This window comes from Humulus lupulus, chromosome 6, assembly GCF_963169125.1.
Source record: "Humulus lupulus chromosome 6, drHumLupu1.1, whole genome shotgun sequence".
Lineage (NCBI taxonomy): Eukaryota > Viridiplantae > Streptophyta > Magnoliopsida > Rosales > Cannabaceae > Humulus > Humulus lupulus.
Window position 1 is genome coordinate 10,769,945 of NC_084798.1, and position 21,059 is coordinate 10,791,003.

A 21,059-nucleotide genomic window follows, 5' to 3' on the forward strand; every position below is an offset into this window, starting at 1 on the left:
GAAATATTATTTTTATTTTTGTTTATTTATTTTAAAAAAATAAAAATATGTTTGATAATTATTTTTGTTTTTTTTTTTAAAAAAACAAAAATAATAAATGCATTTGATAAATTCTATTTTTATGATTTGTTTAAGAATATAAAATGAGGTGCTAATTTGAAGAAAAGAAGAAAAAAAAAAAGAAACTAAAAGTGAAAAACGGTTTAAAAAAATTTGAAAGTGAAAATTTTCTATTTTCAAAATTTAATAAATTTTGTTTAAAATTTTATAATAAATAAAAATAGAGTTATCAAAAACTATTTTATGTTTAATTGTCAAATTCTTAATTAATTAAATGAAAAACTATTTTTTTAATGGTTACCAAATAGCATCATAAGTTAATAATTTTATTTCAAAGTGAACAATTAATAGAAGTGGTGCTTTGTTAATGAGGTACTACAACGTTGGAGGCTCTTTCTATACCCTATGCTATTGAATCAATTCATGCTTACTTACCAAGCCTACGTACTTACACATAGACTTCTTTCTTCTTCTTCTTCTTATTATTATTTTTTTATCTTTGTTGTATATATAAATGCCATTTTCCAACATTTGGTTCATCAATAATTTTCCTTCATATATTTTCTTAAGCAAGCCAAGCCAAATTACTAATCATGTCCACTCAAATCTTAGCATCATCATCTCAAAATGAAAAAATACATAAAATTCTTCGGCCAACAAAAAAACTTCAACCATCTGTTTGGGGTGAGCGATTCTTACATTACAATATTTCAGAACAAGAATTGGTAAGTGTTATACCCAGATTTCGAGCCATAGCAAATATGACCTCGAAAGCTGAGTTCGCATTAAATGGTCTCGTGAGGGTTAGGGTATGCTCTACGATTGTAAATCGGAGCCTGCAAAGTATGATACAGACCTCGAATATGGTGACCTCGAAATGATCTCGATCTCGAAGGATAGTTCTGAGAGCCCCTCATCTTCAGGAACAACTTCGGAGCAGGGATCTCGAGCTCGATATGCTATCTCGAAAGCAATGTTAGCTCGGGAGATGTCAGTGGCTCGCACAATGACGTGAAATCTTAGATGCTGAAGCCTTGAAGATACGCTATGATCACCTTGAATATCTACAAGTATTGTAGATATGGGATGTAATCCTCATTTATTGATGTAAATCCCCAAGAATCATGGGATATTATTTAGTCAGTTATGCATTTCCTGATCTTTGGGGAACGTTTCCTTTTATATCTGATTGTTGGCATTTAAAGCCATTTATTTTTATTCACAAAAGAGTAACTACCCAAAATATGTGGGATAGTATTCTGCATCCTTCTCTATAAATAGAGAAGTCATGCACCATTGTAAAGGACCAAAAATTCTGATCCTTGAGAGAAAACTCTGAAGAATTCATGCTAAGGAATTTTCAGAGATAATCTTAAGATTAATAACAGAGACTCGTGGACTAGGCAGATTTAACTGCTGAACCACGTAAAAACCGTGTGTCTGATTCGTTTGTTTCTTTTAGCCATTGTCGTTAATTGTTTATGTGCTTTCTTCTTTTATCTGTTGACGAAAAACGGCGTCAACAGTTTGGTGCTCTCGTTGAGAGCCTCAAGCATCCATCCCAGAGAGATTCATGGCTGCAAACAATCAGAACACTCCTGAAGAAAATTACCCAAGGCGTCTTGGAAAACAACCAATGGAGAACCCGGACGCTGAAGAAAGGAGTGGGTCCTCTGATTCCCGGGGACCACCTCCACAACCAAGGGATGAGGACATGTATTATAACCCTGAGCGTTATGTCCCTATTGTAGAATTGGAGAATCGGCAGCTAAAACAACTGCTGGCAGATGCCAACAAACGTAACGAGGAGTTGACTAGGATAGCCGCGGAGGCGCAGGTGGCTCAGCCCCCACTTCCGCGCGAAGACCAAGTCCCTCCTCCAAGGGACGTGCACGTTCCTCCCCGGAGGCCCCGTGGGCGTCCACGAAAAAATGCTACCACAAGGAGGCCAGCACAACCTCCAGCACCAACAGAGCCATCTGCTCCTTCTAGGCCTCAGAGGAGTACCCGAGCTCGGGTCCCGCCTAATCCACCTGTGGAAGTGCCTGCAGGAACTGAGAACAACCGAGCTCCTGCCGAGGCTCGGACTCAGGTTCCTGGTAGTGCACCGAACGCAACTGGCCCATCTCGGGCAAATTCTGGACCCTCCAGGCCGAGGCAAGGACGGCAACCACCGTCACCTATACGGTTTCCTCCGTCTCCCATAAGATATCCTTCACCTCCCCGCAGGAACGCTCAACCTGGTCGAGATCAGGATCAAGGGCGTACAGGGGAAAGACAAGGGGACAGGGAGACGTTCCGGGGGCCGAAAGGCGCGCCATCCGAGAGAAGTCAGACGTCCCGATCTCGCACTGCAGAGACAAGGCGACGTAGAAAGGATCCACCACGAAATGACCGATCGATGAGTTTCACCAGTGATGAGTCCGGAGAAACTAGGTCTGTCAGTAAACACGACCGGGGTCGTAAAAATACTGGAAATCACAAGAGCCATCCCGACCTGCGCAATCATCTGAATCAGAGCAGGGGAAAGGGAGATCAGACAAATCCGGATCTTAGGAATCATCTGAATGGGCGTAGAGATCCCTCACGGAGACGCGAGCCTGGGATCGCGATTAATGACTATCAATTCCAAACACCGCCTAAGGACCCAGTACAAGAAAGGATCGATCAGCTCGAAAAAGCCTTTAGGCTTTTGAAGAATGAACGAGGGAACGGTCGATATGAGGACTCTGATGAGGAGCTCGAGCCATTTGCTCCCAATATTTCTAACACTCAGTTCCCCCAAGGGTTCCGGATTCCTCACGTCCCAACGTTTGAAGGAAAAACCGACCCATGCAGCCATCTGAGTACATTCAACACTATCATGAGAGCTAGTAACGTGGGTTACGAGCTCAGATGTATGTTGTTTCCGACATCATTGGCCGGGCCTGCCAAGAGTTGGTTCGAGAAGTACAAGAGACATTCTATAACTTCGTGGGATCAATTGTCTAGAGACTTCAAGAAGCAGTTCCGAGCTATGATGGGAGTCAGACCCGAAGCATCCACTTTGACTAACGTCCGACAACAACCGGGCGAAACACTGAAGAGCTACCTGACAAGATTTAATCTAGAGGTCGCCCGAGCTCGAGACGTGGATGACAGTGGGCATTTGATGGCCATCCGAGCTGGTGTTTTACCCGGGAGTGCCCTTTGGGATGACATGCAAGGGAAACCGGTGAGGTCGATAACCGAGTTTAACAGACGGGCGCAGAGATTTTTCAATGTAGAGGAGGCGAGGTCAACACTCAAGGCGACCTCGCAGACCGAAACTACAACGATAAACATTAACTCCGCCTCAACCTCGGTTGACCCAGCAGCTACACAGCCTACCTCGGAGATTCCCTCCAAGAGGAAAAAGAGCGAGGGAAATAATCCCGAGGTTGATGGAGGAAAGAAGAAAAAAGGAGAAAGGTATTTCTCCGTATATAAAGTGCACACCGAGCTCAACGAGTCTCGGGAAAACATATACCTGGCTAATGAAAACCAGGTCCCCTTCAGGCGTCCGGACCCTATGAGGAATCAAAAGTCCAAGAGGGATTCCAACAAATACTGTCGATTTCATAGGGACACCGGCCATACAACTGATGAGTGCCGACAGCTGAAGGACGAGATCGAAGGGTTGATCTCGAGAGGTTATTTCCGGCAGTACGTCAAAAACCAGAATACTGGACAGGCTACTGCTAGCCAGAGAGTAGCCGCGCTTCCGGCAGCACAGAATAATAACTCCCAATCTCGGGATGAGGACAGGCCTCCGCCGATAGATGGAGAGGACGTAATAACCATCTCGGGAGGTCCTCATCTCGCAGGAGGGGGCAGAAATGCTCAAAAACGATATGTGAATGAGCTGAAGACAGGGGACGGGTCTCCATACGAACCTGAACCAAGGGCACCAAAAAGCCAAAGGGTTGAGACTCAGCCTATAACCTTCACCGAGGAGGATGCCTCCCATGTCCAGTTCCCTCATCATGATCCACTCGTCATCACCCTACAGCTTGCCAACAAAAGAGTGCGCCGAGTTCTCATAGACAATGGGAGCTCAGTTAACATTCTTTATAAAGCGACACTAGAGAAAATGGGACTCTCCCTTCGCGACCTGAAGGCTTGTGCAACCACTTTGTACGGCTTTTCTGGAGAAGGAACCGCCTGTATGGGGTCCATTGAACTCCCTGTGACCTTGGGAGACTATCCAGTCTCGGTGACCAAGATGATGGAGTTCGTGGTGGTAGAGTTACCATCTGCCTACAATGTACTGCTCGGGAGACCCGCCCTGGTCGGGCTGGGGGCAGTTTCATCTGTAAGGCATCTAGCCCTTAAGTTCCCAACTCCAAGCGGGGTCGGAACATTGAAAGGAGATCAATTGGCAGGAAGGGAGTGCTACAGCATTTCCTTAAGGGGAAAGAAACAAACAAGCGCGCAAGCACTCGTTGTCATACAGAATAAAGATGGGACAGTTTTAGAAATTGATGAGGAGATCGATCCAAGGATTGAGGAGAAGGTTGACCTCCAACCTTTGGAAGAGCTCGAAGAGGTTCAGCTCGATGAATCTGATCCCTCAAAGAAGGTGAAGGTCGGGAAACACCTCCAAGACGAATCAAAATAGCAATTAATCTGCTTTCTGAAGAAAAACCAGGATGTCTTCGCGTGGTCACACTCTGACATGGTGGGAATAAGCCCTAATGTAGCGAGCCACGCATTGAATATAGACAAAAGCTTTCCCCCGAAGCAGCAAAAGCGAAGGCAGCTGGATGAAGACAGAAAGAAAGCACTAAAGGAGGAGGTGGACAGGCTGAAAGCAAATAATTTTATAAGGGACGCTTTTTACCCTGATTGGGTGGCCAATCCAGTGTTGGTCCCAAAACCCAATGGGACATGGAGGACGTGCATTGACTACTCGGACCTCAACAAGGCCTGCCCGAAAGACTGTTTTCCCCTGCCGAGAATTGATCAGCTCGTAGATGCCACGGCAGGGCATGGTTTGATGTCGTTCATGGATGCCTATTCTGGATATAACCAGATTCCCATGCATGCCCCCGACCAAGAGCATACGAGCTTCATTACAGACAAAGGGCTCTACTGCTACAATGTCATGCCATTCGGACTCAAGAATGTCGGAGCCACGTACCAGCGGCTCGTAAACATGATGTTCTCAGAGCAAATAGGGAACAACATGGAAGTTTATGTTGACGACATGCTTGTAAAGTCTCAACTTAACAAGAACCATGTTGATGACCTCGAAGAGTGCTTTGGCGTGCTCAGAAAGTACAACATGAAGTTGAATCCTCAGAAGTGCACTTTTGGGGTGTCTTCAGGAAAATTCTTGGGTTTCATTGTCAATTCTAGTGGGATCGAGGCTAATCCCGACAAGATAAAGGCCCTCATCGATATGCCTTCACCTCGGAAGCATAAAGATGTTCAAAGCCTGACTGGCAGGATGGCAGCTCTGAGCAGGTTCATCTCGAAGTCAACAGACCGCGGTCTCCCATTCTTCAACTTATTGAAAGGAAGTAAGAAGTTCGAATGGACAGATGAGTGCGAGCTAGCCTTTCAGGAGCTCAAAAAGCACCTAGCCGAACCGCCCATCCTATCAAAGCCTGAGACGGGAGAAGTACTGTTCCTGTACCTCTCAACTACCGAACACGCGATAAGCGCGGTGCTCGTCCGAGAGGAAGAGAGAATACAGAAACCCGTCTACTATATCAGTAAAAGATTACTGGGGGCAGAATCAAGGTATCCACTGATGGAGAAGCTCGCCCTCAGTCTGATCCACTCATCTCGAAAGCTCCGCCCTTACTTTCAGGCACATCCTATCCATGTATTAACAGATCAACCACTAAGGCAAGTCTTGTCTAAACCAGAGGCGTCTGGTCGACTCCTAAAGTGGGCTGTTGAACTCGGACAATTCGAGGTCACCTACCATCCGAGGACGACCATCAAGGCACAAGCATTGGCGGATTTCATAGTGGAGTGCACCAGCGTCGCTGATGACGAGGTAACAACCACGGCCCACGAGCTGTGGAAACTTTACGTCGACGGGTCGTCAAATGAAAATGGAGCGGGGGCAGGAGTTATTTTGATCACTCCTGCGGGGAGAAAATTTCACTCTGCATTAAGGTTTGACTTTAAAGCATCTAATAATGAAGCTGAGTACGAGGCTTTACTGGCGGGACTACGAATAGCAAAGGAACTCAAGGCCAAAGCTATACATTGTTACAGCGATTCTCAGCTCGTAGTTAATCAAATCTTGGGAGAGTACCAGGCTCGTGGCACAAAAATGGCAGCTTATCTGGAGAAGGCAAAGTACGCATTGGAGTTTTTTGAGTTTTATGCAATCGAACAGGTTCCCCGAGAACAAAACTCAAACGCAGATGCCTTAGCTCGCCTCGCCACCTCCGCCGAAAATGAGGAGCTGAATGTTGTACCCGTAGAGCACCTGTCAATGCCCAGCATAACTAAGCCTGACGAGGAAGATGTGAGTATGATCGAGACAGAGCCGACCTGGATGAGCCCGATAGTTGAGTACCTCGAAAATGGAATTCTTCCGAAAGATCGAAATCAGGCTCGGAAACTAATGTATCAACTTCCCCGTTACACCACCCTGGACGGAAGGCTATACAGAAGAGGGTATTCCATGCCATTGCTCAGGTGTGTGACTCCCCCCGAGGCAAAGAAGATTATTGAAGAAATTCATGAAGGGTTCTGCGGAGATCATACCGGGGGGCATAGCCTATCCAAGAAGATTATACGCCAAGGATATTTCTGGCCAACCATTAAAACGGATTCTTTCGAGTTCGTGAAAAAGTGCGACAAGTGCCAGAGATTCGCCACGATACCCCGAGCTCCACCTTCCGAACTAACCATGTTGACATCCCCATGGCCTTTTGCGGTATGGGGCATCGACCTCATAGGCTCACTCCCAACTGGCAAAGGAGGAGTAAAATATGCTGTGGTCGCGGTTGATTACTTCACAAAATGGACGGAGGCTGAACCATTGGCGACCATAACTTCGAAGAAGATCCTAGATTTCGTGGTAAAGAACATCGTATGCCGATATGGAGTGCCAAGAAAGATTGTGTCTGACAACGGAACCCAGTTTGACTGCGATTTATTTACCAACTTTTGTAACAAGAACGGTATAATAAAGAGCTTTTCGTCAGTGGCTCACCCTCAGGCGAACGGTCAGGTCGAAGCCGTTAATAAAACTCTCAAGAGTTCCTTGAAGAAAAAGTTGGAAGAAGCAAAGGGACGATGGCCTGAGGAATTACCCCAAGTCCTTTGGGGATATAGAACTACAGCTCGGACATCAACTGGACATACCCCATTTTCCCTAGCATACGGCTACGAGGAAATGTTGCCCATTAAGGTCGAAATTCCAACGATTCGAACTCAGATTTACGACCAAAGTTCCAATCATACTCAGCTCGAAGAAACCCTAGACTTGATCGAAGAAAAAAGGGAGGAGGCTCAGCTGAGAAATGCTGCTTACCAGCAACGAACAACAAGATATTTCAATAAAAGGGTTCGAAGTCGAAAGTTCGGAGTAGGAGATCTAGTATTGAGACGCGTATTCTTAGCAACCCGAGATCCAGCAGCAGGAGTACTCGGGCCAAACTGGGAAGGACCATACCAGATAGAATCAGTCATCCGCCCTGGCGTATACAAACTTGCGAGATTAGATGGGAGCCTCATACCACGAGCATGGAATGGCGAACACCTTAGACCTTATTATCAATAGTATAGGAAAAGTGTTGCCTGTAGCCATGATTTTCTATCCACGTTAGTTTGTTTTTGAATTTCATCAAATAAAATGTCTACTTTGTTTCACATGTAATTTATTTTTATTTTTGCAATCTCTCTTAATTTAATAACCTATGGTCACACTCATAGGATATTAAGGGGGCATCATTGGTATACATACCTCCAGCTTAAAAAAATAAAAAATATATAAAGTATTTGGATATAACCAAGTACGCGAGCTTAGATAGTTCGGACTTAACCGAGTTATCAAAAACAAAAAAGTATTTGGATATAACCAAATACGCGAGCTTAGATAGTTCGGACTTAACCGAGCGAGCTTAGATAGTTCGGACTTAACCGAGTTATCAAAAACATTAAGTATTTGGAAATAACCAAGTACGCGGGCTTAGATAGTTCGGACATTACCGAACTACCAAAAACCAAAAATTATTTGGATATAACCAAATACGCGAGCTTAGATAGTTCGGACTTAACCGAGTTATCAAAAAAATTAAGTATTTGGAAATAACCAAGTACGCGGGCTTAGATAGTTCGGACATTACCGAACTACCAAAAACCAAAAACGTTTGGAGTTAACCAGATGTGCAAGCATAACAGGTTTGGAACAAACCAGCCAAATTATCGATCGATGATAAATGGGAGCCTAAACCCATCACGAAATATGTCGAGATCGAGGCTGGAACATCTTAACATAGTTTCGAACTCATAACCTCGGAGCTAAGATACTAAGGATGAGGAAAAGTGACTAAAAGATTAACCAAATCATTCATATTACATGCCATATAAGTACTTTTCAGTTCATGGTTAAAGTAATGTACGACCTTGATAAATAACGAGGTTGGAAACGGATAATTCGAATAAACTATGCATGAATGCATCGAATTTCGAGCCTAAATCCAAACTATGTTTGTATGCATAAATAAACATAACCGGTCCATCAATTATAAAAATATGCAAAATATTTCGAGCCAAGAAATGTAAGCATATAAAAGAATAGTAAAGGGAATTGTATCAGCCTCGTGGGCATAAGTTAAAATAATTACAGAAATAATGGGACGCAGCCCCGAAAACTGATCTCCCCGAGGTCAGATTCAAAGAAGAAGAGTCTCCTTGGCCTTCTCAGCATCAGTGGCACCGGACCCCTCAGGACGAATAGCATGACTATCCTCCTGAGCTCCCTCCGAAACGGTACTCGGAGCAGCTTTATCCTTCTCGAGCTGCTCAGCCTCTTCCTTCTCGAGCCGAGCATTCCATCGTTCGAGGAAGGACGCCTCGAGGGGACCCAAAAAACTGGTGTCCAGTTCTTCATTATAGGCCCACATCCGGTACATGGCTGAATCGACCGCCGCTTCCTTCTTTTCTTTGAACTCGGCAGTAAGGCGGGTTTTGATATCCTCCATGAGGTCGAGGGTGACGGCCTTGTCTTCCTCGAGCTTCTTATTGGTCTCCCGAAGCTGGATGTTATCTCTCTTTTGCTCCTCGAGTTCATTTTTCAGCTTCCCAAGCTCCTTGGCCATTTCCTCACGCTCCTTAACCACTGCCTCGAGCTTAATGTTCGCCGCCTTCAGGTCATCATTCGCTCTAAAGTGGAGGTCCCTCTCCTCTTGGGCGAGGGTCATGCTCGAATGGACCTCGTTGTTCAGCTCGTAATTGAGCTGGGCAGTGAAAGCAAGAGCCTGAAAAAAGGAAGAAACCATCATTAGCCTCGAGACAGTATGAATGTAAGCAAAGGGAATATAGGATACTTACCGTGGCAGTTTGCTCGATACTCTTCTCGTACAGGACAGTGCGGTTCCGAGTGCTAGTTAGACACTGCCACTGAGGAGCCTCGAAATTGCCGTAGCTCTGGCCGATCCGGGACATTACATCTGAGATCAGCGTAGATCCGAGAGGACCGGCAGCATTATCCACCACATACGAATCCATATGGGTGGAAATGGTTAGCTTCTGAGCTTGGGAAGCAGAAGGTCTTTTGGCGAGCTGGGTAGAAGGCATTTGACCCGCCACAGGAGGTTGGGATTCGACCACGGCAGCGATACCAGTCTGCGAGGCCGACGCCACCACAGAGACGACGGCCTGCGAGGGTGGTATCGTCGTGGGGGCGTTAGTCTGGCCAGTCGACGCAGCAGCAGAGCTCGAAGCCGGCGAGGGAGGAGGAGTTGTTTTCTTAGATCTCTTGGAGCTTTTCCCAGGCTGGCTGGTTTTCAGTCCCCCTGCCCTGGGGCGTTTGCTCCTCTTGGCACCCGCATTGTCGATAAGGGCGTCGAGGTCGGAGTCCATATCGCCTGCACAAGTCATCACAGTGAGTCAGTAAAAGAAATACAAGTTACCTCAACACTATATATAGAGTGGTGGAAAAAAAAACCTAACTGGAACTTTCCCCCGAGCTTGAGCTTGGGGACCATGAAATTCCCCCGTCTTCAGAAGAGGCGGGGGGAGGGCCTTCCCTATAAGTTGGTGATAACCTCGAAAGGTCCCTATAATCATTGGTCCCATACTGCACAGCTATCCCATTCCACATCTCGTCCGTGGTATACATAGTGTCGTATTTCCCGAGCCCACTATCAAACCTATGGACACAATCATCTACCCAACTCCATATGTAGAAGTGGTATCTATCCTGTGGGCACGAGACTAGTCTATTGGGCCTGTGTTTTAATAAAGTGGGGGACCACATTCGCGAAGTAGGAAGGGTTTTACCTCCATCGGAGTCCGAACTCGAGGCTTCATCATTGGCCTCGTTCCCCGACCGCGGACTTCTCGAGCGAATTGGGAGAGATGTTTTCCTTTCCCTCCTCGGAGGAAGGATGCCTGTGGGCAGAGGCACTTCCTCCCAGCGTTCATATTTGTTACTGGACCAGTCAGAGGTTGACTGGCCCTGTCCCAACAACCCACAAGCTCGTAGCTTGTCCTCATGTAGCAGAAATGAGAGAGACCTCCTGCCATAAGGGAGTCGGAGCAGGCTCTCTCTGTGCTCCTTCATTGTCTCGTCAGGGGTGGGACGCTGAAAGTTAGCTGAAAGGCGAGATACACTTAAACTAAACATGGATTCAAGGGCTAAAGATTCGAGCTCAAAAATAGAAAGTAACGAGAATACTTACGAATTCGCCTAAACGAACGATGTCGAGACGGGAACAGACCGTCTGTCCAGAAAAAAGCCCTCTTGAAGTCAGGAGGATGGTTCGGAAGGTCTTCAAAGATTTTTGTCTCTTTGGGGTAGCTCGAAAGATAGTAGAAACCATCTCCTCCCCGAGCTCGGGAGGGATTACTCTTCAAACAAAAGAGATATAAAATCTCTTGGGGTGAAGGTCCTATCCACCCCAGTTCGTGGAATAAGGACCTCAGGGCAGACAGCACCCTATATGAGTTGGTGTTGAGTTGGAATGGAGCCAACCCAACGAAATCAGTGAAGTCTCTGAAAAAGGACTTCAGGGGCAGCAAAGCTCCTGCCTTTAGGTGTTCCTGGCTCCAGGCCGCGTATTTCACACTGGAATCGCGGCCCCCAGGAGCGAAACAGCTCCGTTCATGCCTTGTCGGAGCTCGACACTTCAGCGTGTCTAGCGAGCTAAGGCCATGAATGGCCAGGATGTCAGTTATCTGGTCGGAGGTGGTAACCGAGCTCTGGTAGAATTCGGCTTCAAACATCTCCCTCCTAGGCTGCGAAGACGAAGGCTCCGCCATTAAGGAAAACTGAAGTTCCCCCGGGAGGTATGCTACCGTGACTTTTAACGCGCGGTCGAGGGGAACTGGCCTAGGTCCGGGGTTAGGCTCCGGATAGATGGTGTAACAACCCAAATTCACTAATAGGGCTTAAGGGCCTTGATTAGTGTGCCAGGAGGGCATGATGTGAATTATGTGTGATTATTATGATTTAGATGCATGATTATGATTTAAGCATGTTATATGATTACTTGAGTACTTGAGATGCATGACTATGTGTGTTAGTGTGCATATAGGCCCAGATTAGGTTAGAAGGGCATAATCGTAATTTTAGCCATTATGGGCATAACTACTTTGATATATGTGATAATTGTTGAGACCACATTATTATGTGGATATATCTGTGATCTGTGACTCGAGACGATCCTAGTGAGCAAAGTAGCGTAAAAGTCATAGCGGGGATTTATACCCGGCTCGGGGTGAGCTCAGGGGTGTAAATGGGAATTTAGTGGATAAGCTGGAGATTATTATGATATTGAGGAAGGCTATTGGTGATTAGAAAGGTATTGGGAACTAAGCGGGAAATAATAGGGACACTCGAGGAAGTAGCGGGAATTGGGTAAAATGACTAAAATACCCTTAAGAGGACTAAAGGATTAGAGTTAACTGTGAGGGCATAAAGGTCATTTGACTTTAAGGAAGAGTATTACTGAGGTTTTAAGATAGTGGAATTTATAGAATATCAAAAGGGTCTGAAAAGAAGGGAAAAGAAGGAGGGAAAACAGAGAGAGTTTCTTTGTGTCGGTTTACACTTTCCTTCACCTGTTTCTTGTGAATTTCTGGGGTAAAGCTTAGAGGAGAGCTGGGATAACCAAACATCAAGGACTTTGATCTAAGACTAAGGAATTGACAGAGGTTTAGCAGGGTATCACCAATACTTGAGGTAAGATTCTAGAGTTCATCCATTTCTGTTTCTGGTTTTTAAGCTGTGGTACTTGTGTTGAATTGAATGGAATTGAATGGAACTTTAGGGAATTCAGGCTTAGGGCTGAGGAGCAGCAAGCCAAGGGAGCCTAGGGTTAGCTTGTGGGCGAAATTCTATCAAAGGTATGAATTCTAAACTCTAGTTCTGATGTTCAGCTGGTTTATGTTGGGTTCTGAAGTTTGGAGGTGGCTATGGTGAATTTTGAGTTAGTGATTGCATGTGCTTGGAGTTTAGAGGTTTAGGGTGCTTGGGATGAGTGGAGTGTGGTCATGAGGTTGTTTTTAAGTTTGGGTAAGAGTTGGAAGAGGTTTGGTTGAGGTTGGCTCGAGAGAAATCGCACAAGGGGAATTTTGGTGTTGGGCTGCCTGTGACTAGCGCTACAGCGCTAGCCTTTGGGCGCTGTAGCGCTAGGCCCATATGCTGGAAGGGTTTTGGTTCTGTTTGTAGCGCTATAGCGCCCTCCCAAGAGAGTTGTAGCGCTACCCTGCCTTCTGAAGGGGATTTTAGGGTAATTTGCAAGGGTTTTTGACCTAAGGTTTGGGGTTTGGTTCCACCACCTTGTTTGGTGGAACTAGGACATCCCGGGGGCTCGGGATTAGCCCCGGGGCTAGGTTTTGAACTTGAGGGTTGATGTTGACTTTGGCCATGATTGTGTTTAGGTAAGCGCTAGGGCTCGAGTGGGATCGTGCTCAAGGTGTCGTGGCATCGAAAACCAGTGAACTGAAAGGTAAGAACACTGCACCCGAGTGTATGATTGTGATGGGACTAAGTGCTCCCGAGAATTGTTTGTGTCATCGTTGGTATTACGCCAAGGGACACGTGTAAGCGGTCTAAGAGTACCGTTCATGAATTTAGCGCATGGGACGCGAATTGGCCACTGGGAGCCAGAAACGAAAAGATAACAGAGGGAGCGGCTTGTGAGCGCTAGCCCTGGTTATCATCTGTGCATTGTGTTATATGAGCTGATATGCTTTGTATATGAAATACTTGACTATTGATATGCTTAGAATATGAAATACTTGACTATTGATATGCTTGAGTTTATGAGATGCTATATGAGAAATTGACTTGACAGCTAAATGTGCATGCTCTTTTATTGATGTGTGTTCTTGCTGGGCCTTGGCTCACGGGTGCTACGTGGTGCAGGTAAAGGCAAGGGCAAGTTGGACCAGGCCTGAGGTGGAGAGCTCCGAGGTGAAATGTACATAGCCAGCCGTTCGATCACCATGATCGAGGAGTGTGTCAGGACAGAGATCACCTAACTGCTCATTTTGCCTTAGTATGGCTGATAATGTATTTAGACTTTGTAACTTTTGTAAATGGCTTTTAAACTGTCATTTTTGGGATCCCACGTACATAAACAATGTTTAGTAACGAAAATGTATCTTTTGAGACCAAAACGCTTTTAACCCTAGTTCCTCTACTATTTCAATAACACGTTTTTACTTTAATGACTTGATTAGCGAGTCTGGCACTTTATAAACACACAGTGTAGCGGTCCTGGCTATCCAGGGCGTTACAGATGGCTTCCCGAAGGACCCTTCTCTTCTTTTCGATGACCTCGTCAATCTGGCGGCGATAGTGGGCTCGAATGTCTTCTTGCTCGCGTGCGATCTCGTACTCTTTAATCCGACGTTGGTTCCGGACAAAGACCGATTCCGGGCTCGGAGATTTGGGCTCGTAAGGGATTGCTCGTAATGACCCCCACCGTTTTTCCAGATTCTGTGACATCTAACGAGAAAGAAAAAATGGTGAGGGCCATGCATGCAAAGATCACGAACTCGATAGGATGAGCTCGGATATCTAAGGACAAGAAATCAAGTATTTAGACCCTTGCTAAAGAGTCAGAGCGTGGCTTCCACAGGAAAGAAAAAGGAGCGTGGATGATTTCTTTTTGAAAATCCCGAAATTCAAGGGAAAGGAGAGTGGCGGTTAGCCAGGAAAAGCGTTTTTGGTTTTCGTGTATTTGTCAAAACCCATGTTTTTATCCAAAAGCTTAATGAACAAGAAACGCCGCCTAAGAACTTCAAAACCCAGAAAATGGGAACCACATTCAAACGTCGAAACTGGGTATAAACCAGAGATGAACATCCAGAGTGGAAGTCCAGAAAGCCTGAAAACCTATCGGTTCAAAACCTCCTATCGCATTATGCTAAGAACACATACTAACGTACACAGCAAGCACAGTATAAAAAGAACAACGAAAATGGCGTACTTACACAGTGATGGTGAGTGCAGCGAAATCGTCGAGTGGAGAAGAGGTTGCAAGAAAGAACTCACTGACTCGAACAGACCAGGGTTCCTTTGTCTTTTGGGTCGAGAAAACATGCACAGGATGGAAGTTTCTTAAGAAAGTTTCTGGCTTTCTTGTTTTTTCTTTTCTTTCTGGTTTACAATGAACAAACGTAAAGAAGAAGACGAAGAGGAGATCTTATATATATAGGTGGGAAAACTGAAATCGATCAGGAGCGTTGGTTAAAATCCTCAACAGATCGAATGGAGGGGAATCGGTGATGAGATGACACCGAAAAGTTGTCAGACGAACAATCGTGGGCGTGTTCCCAAGGTACTCAAGTACTTAAAGTGAGCAATACCCATCTGGCACGTGTCCGTTTTTAAGAGTGTGACGGTATGGTTCCCGAAAAGAGTAGTTCAAAAGTTTCCTTCTCTTAGGATTCGAACAAATACTTTTGAGGGGGCAAAATGTTATACCCAGATTTCGAGCCATAGCAAATATGACCTCAAAGCTGAGTTCGCATTAAATGGTCTCGTGAGGGTTAGGGTATGCTCTATGATTGTAAATCGGAGCCTGCAAAGTATGATACAGACCTCGAATATGGTGACCTCGAAATGATCTCGATCTCGAAGGATAGCTCTGAGAGCCCCTCATCTTCAGGAACAACTTCGGAGCAGGGATCTCGAGCTCGATATGCTATCTCGAAAGCAATGTTAGCTCGGGAGATGTCAGTGGCTCGCACAATGACGTGAAATCTTAGATGCTGAAGCCTTGGAGATACGCTATGATCACCTTGAATATCTACAAGTATTGTAGATATGGGATGTAATCCTCATTTATTGATGTAAATCCCCAAGAATCATGGGATATTATTTAGTCAGTTATGCATTTCCTGATCTTTGGGGAACGTTTCCTTTTATATCTGATTGTTGGCATTTAAAGCCATTTATTTTTATTCACAAAAGAGTAACTACCCAAAATATGTGGGATAGTATTCTGCATCCTTCTCTATAAATAGAGAAGTCATGCACCATTGTAAAGGACCAAAAATTCTGATCCTTGAGAGAAAACTCTGAAGAATTCATGCTAAGGAATTTTCAGAGATAATCTTAAGATTAATAACAGAGACTCGTGGACTAGGCAGATTTAACTGCTGAACCACGTAAAAACCGTGTGTCTGATTCGTTTGTTTCTTTTAGCCATTGTCTTTAATTGTTTACGTGCTCTCTTCTTTTATCTGTTGACGAAAAACGGCGTCAACAGTAAGTAATATCATTCTAATTGATCTATTCTATAATAGAGTATGTAATAAAAGTATATGATTATATTAATTGTTTTATTTTTGAGTGAATGTGCCTGCAAAACTTAATTTTTTCACTTATATTTATTTAAATATATAATCATGAAGATATGTATTGATTGTATTATATGCAATGTCTCAGCGTTATAAACAACAGGAAGTTGAGGAGCTAAAAGCAGTGGTAAAAAAAGAAATATTTGGAGAATCTGCATATGATGTTTCTCATCAATTGAAGTTAATCAACGTCGTCGAACGTTTGGGATTGTCCTATCATTTTGAAAGTGAAATAGAAAATGAGCTAGAACGCATTTATAATAAAAGTATTGATCAAAATTACATTTTGAAAGATGAGAATTTACATGATGCTTCCCTTCGGTTTAGACTTCTACGACAACATGGATTTAGGGTTTCTTCTGCAGGTAAGTATATAATACAATGATATTTATTTATATATATATATGTATATTTAGGACAATTCTCTTATAGGGGTTCCACTTTAAGCTTTACCGGTGGGGCTCTTCAATGTTTTCAGCGCGAATTTTTTTTTTGTGACCATATATACCTTAACTGTTTAGAGCATCCTGCAAATTTTCAAAAACTTCATAATATTCTACAGTACCGAAAACTAGGTTCAAACATGTTGATTTCCACGCGCTTAAAAAAATTAGTCACGTGTGTGAACCTAGTTTTCGGTACTCTAAATTATTCAGAATTTTCTAAAAATCGTGTTGATGCTCTAAACAGTTACAATATATACGGTCATAAAAAAAATTGCGCTGAAAATTGTTCAAAGGCCGAGAACACTGAAAGCCCTACCGGTAGGGCTTAAAGCGGAGCCCCTATAGGAGAATTGTCCTATATATTTATATATATATATATGGTGTTTCAATGGTAGGGGCTAGAAAAAGAGGTGCACCGGTGCACCTCTTTTCTGTTCTCCTATCGTGAACAATTTTCGGCGTGATTTTTTTAATAACCGTATCTATTGTAGTTACATATTTATAACATCGTCCAAAATTTTCAGAAAATTTCGAATGATTTACAGTATCGAAAATTAGGTTTGAACGTGTTGTTTTCCACGCACATAAAAAAAAATTAGTCACGTGTACAACTTGTTTGAACCTTGTTTTCGGCACAGTAAATTATTCAGAATTTCTCGAAATTTTGTAAGATGTTCTAAATAACCAGAATAAAGAAGATTATAAAAAAAATAACGCCGAAAACTATTCACGATAGAGAACACAAAAAAGGCCCACCAGTACGCCTCTTTTTTAGCCCCTACAAAAAAAAAAATCCAATATATATGTGTGTTTTGAAAAATGCAATATATAGCAGTCCAAATACAATTGACACCTTGGATGATACTCAGTGTGGAGACCATTTTGTAATATATATATATATATATATAAAGGTCATTTGGCACAATGAAATTTAAAATTGTTGTACTTTCATCACTTATTTTGTTCTTGATTTAATATATGATCAGTACTATTCTATATATGAATTATGTATATGCACGCAGATATATTTGAAAAGTTTAAAGACGAGGATGGAAACTTTAAAGAATGCTTGGTATCCGACACCATTGGTTTGCATAGCTTATATGAGGCCTCACATTTGAGCTGTGTTGGGGAAAATATATTAGATGAAGCCCTTGCTTTCACGACCACACACCTAACTGAGTTCTTGGCAAATAAAAAAGAACATGATGATCCATTATCGAAAGAAATATCCCAAGCTTTAGAGAGGCCATTGAGAAAGAGCCTTGAGAGGCTGGATGCTAGGCATTTCATTTCAATATATGAAAATGAGACCTCCTATAACAAAGTATTGCTACAACTTGCAAAGTTAGATTTCAATCTATTACAATCCATGCACAGAAAGGAGCTTAGTGAAATCTCCAGGTATATAAACACACACAAATATAAATATATATATATATTTATATATTTGGTAGGGTAGGTAACTTAATATGTGTTTTTGTAAAATATTATTTTGGTACTTTGTGTTTACAAGATGTTTATTTAATTACTTAATTACATATAACTGATAGTTGTTTGGTCATATTAACAAAATTTTATTTATCAAATTTGCGTCATGACAATATGTGTGATTTTAAAATACAAGGTATCATATAAGCAAAAACACATGATATCAAAAGAGTAAATTTCGTATTTGGTATTTAATTTTAATGAAGCATGATTGATCTACTAAAGCCTAGCTAATCATATCTCTGACTTGCATATATATATATATATGTATATATATATATAACTAGTGGTGGAAAGAATCAGACTTTGTACACAAATTCCCTTTTGCAAGAGATAGGATTGTGGAACTATACCTCTGGATATTAGCAGTCTATCATGAACCCCAATACTCTTTGGCAAGAAATATTTTAACCAAAATTAGTGCATTTACCTCAATTGCTGATGATATTTACGATGCATATGGTACATTTGAAGAACTTGAGCTCCTTACTGAAGCAGTTGAAAGGTTTGATTAATTTTGATATATTATATATAGGGTTTATACTTTTTTGGACTCTGTATTTTGTTTTATTACTTGTTTGGACCCTGTATTTTGATAAATTACTTTTTGGACCATATGTTTTGTAAAATTGTTAAAATAGAACCCTAAACCCGATTTTGGTCAATGATTTCTCAACTAAAATCACAAATAATTTACAAACTATAACAATTCAGAGCAAAAATAAAATCATTCTTCTTAAAAACTGTGTTATTATATTCAATTTTTTTTTATCAAAATTGAGTTTAGGGTTCTATTTTAACCATTTTACAAAACATAGGGTCCAAAAAGTAATTTGTCAAAACACAGGGTCCAAACAAGTAATGAGATAAAACACATGGTCCAAAAAAGTATAAACCCTATATTTTATATATATTGTCTTCTCTTTATATATATATATATATACACTAATTAGTACATATGTTTTAGGTGGGACATAAATATTATTGATAAACTCAATCCAGAGTATTTGCAAACATTTTATAAGGAACTTTTGAACTCTTATGAAGAATTTGAGCAAGAGCTTCCAAAGGAAGAAACTTACAGAGTTCATTATGCAAAAGAACGGGTTCGTAACGTTTATACTAGTATATATATATAAATTGAATATCAAATAGTTTTTATTATAAGATCTTGCTAGTTACAAACTTGACATGATAATTCTCACTATTTAAATTATTATTAACAGTTTAAAGAATTCCTTCGATCTCATCTGGAAGACGCTTGGTGGTTGAAAGAAGGACGTGTTCCAAGTTTCGACGAGTATTTGAAATTTTCTTTGATTACTTGTGGTTACCACATGTTGATAGTGAACTCTTTAATTGGAATGAAAAGTAGCATTGTAACAAAAGAAGTTTTCGAGTGGTTCTCTATGGACCGCAAGATTGTTAGGGCATCCTCGACTATTTGTAGATTCATGGATGACATAGCCGAACACAAGGTATAACATAATAAATACACACAAACCACACTAATTAATTTAAGGTTTTGATTGGTTCGTGATTGAAAAACTGTATTTTTAAAAAGTGTGTTTCTAAAATGAAAATCTAGATTTATTAGTCTTAACACATGTTTTTTAAAATGTGATATCTCTTGGTTTGGAATTCGTAAACTGTTTTTGAATTTTAAAGAGCTGAATATGTGATTGGTAGAGAATAATATTATGATATAATGATTTGGATTTGGAGAAAACGTGAAAATAGCGTTTTCTATTTTGTAGCTTAAAGTTAGAATCAGTATTTGAATTGAGAATTTGAAAACAAGCAACCAATCAAGTATTCATGTGGGCCCTACTATTTTTTAGTTTTAGAAATCATAAAATTGAATTTGGATTCACTACCAATCATACTTTTATGTTTTTAAAGTTATTTTGCACGTTTACCTAGTTTTGATAATTTTTTGTAAAACGACATTCGACACTCTCGACAGTTGGTCGAAATTTTAGACAGAGTCCATTTTGCAAAAATTATCAAAATTAGAATCAGTAAAATTACGCCATTTTCACCAATGTATAGTACTTATATGCATATTTGATTTGTTAACTAATTATTTGTTAACACAGTTTGAGCAAGAAAAAAATGATGAACCAGCTGCAGTGGAATGCTACATGAAGCAATATGGAGTTTCCGAAGAAGAAGCATACGATGAACTTAACAAGCGAATAGCTAATGCATGGAAAGAAATAAACGAAGAGCTTATAAAGCCAACTGGTGTAGCTTCACCTATATTAGTCCGTGTTCTTAATTTTTCCAAGTTTATGGATCTTTTCTACAAAAATGGTGATAGCTATACACAAGTTGGAAAAGTGGCCAAAGATAGTGTTGCTGCGTTGCTTATTGATCAAATTCCATGATAAATCTATAATACTATTCGTATCTATATATATAGGATATATATATAGCAAGACTCTTATGATTTAAGATTGTTAAAATTAACAAATAAAGTTGTTTATTTCTCATCAATATTTGAAGATAAAATATGAAATCCATATTAATTTGCGCTAATACCACTATGTCACATCAATAAAAATAAGCATGGATGACATAAGGTGATGTATAGAAAGACCATTATTGTAATTAAGGGATTTTATAATTTGGTTGTGTTGGGGATTAGGACCTGCACAACATAATCAATACAGTGCACAAAGAATAGCAATAAAGAAGAATAAGTAATAGACAATTAAACAAACCCAAAATAATAAAAAATAAAACACAAAAGAAAGAATATCGAGAATACTTGGTTCAGATACAATCAAATTGGTTGATCCTACATCCAAGGCTAAGCAGCAATGCCTAAGTCTAATCCACTAAAACTAGATTACAAGTTGTATCTAGATGAGGGTGGTTGTAGAGTTTTGTGGTTTTTAATATGTAGGGAATATATATTATTGTATATTAATCAATTTGAAATAATACTGGAATATATATTATATATGGGAGCATATCAACTTAATTAATTCAACTTTAAAAAAAAAAAAATACAAGATGCCACAAGTG

General features: G+C 41.6%; 1 protein-coding gene across 1 annotated transcript; it reads left to right on the top strand.

Annotated features, from left to right (window-relative positions):
* Window positions 1-580: 580 nt before the first annotated feature.
* On the top strand, window positions 581-20,442 carry LOC133781637 (alpha-humulene synthase-like). The gene is made up of 8 exons (XM_062220692.1): window positions 581-785; window positions 16,178-16,454; window positions 17,558-17,939; window position 17,993; window positions 18,314-18,531; window positions 18,994-19,132; window positions 19,253-19,504; window positions 20,126-20,442. The coding sequence occupies exons 1-8, from the start codon at window positions 654-656 to the stop codon at window positions 20,414-20,416; spliced, it is 1,692 nt and encodes a 563-aa protein (XP_062076676.1). The 5' UTR covers window positions 581-653; the 3' UTR covers window positions 20,417-20,442.
* The last annotated feature ends 617 nt before the right edge of the window (window positions 20,443-21,059 follow it).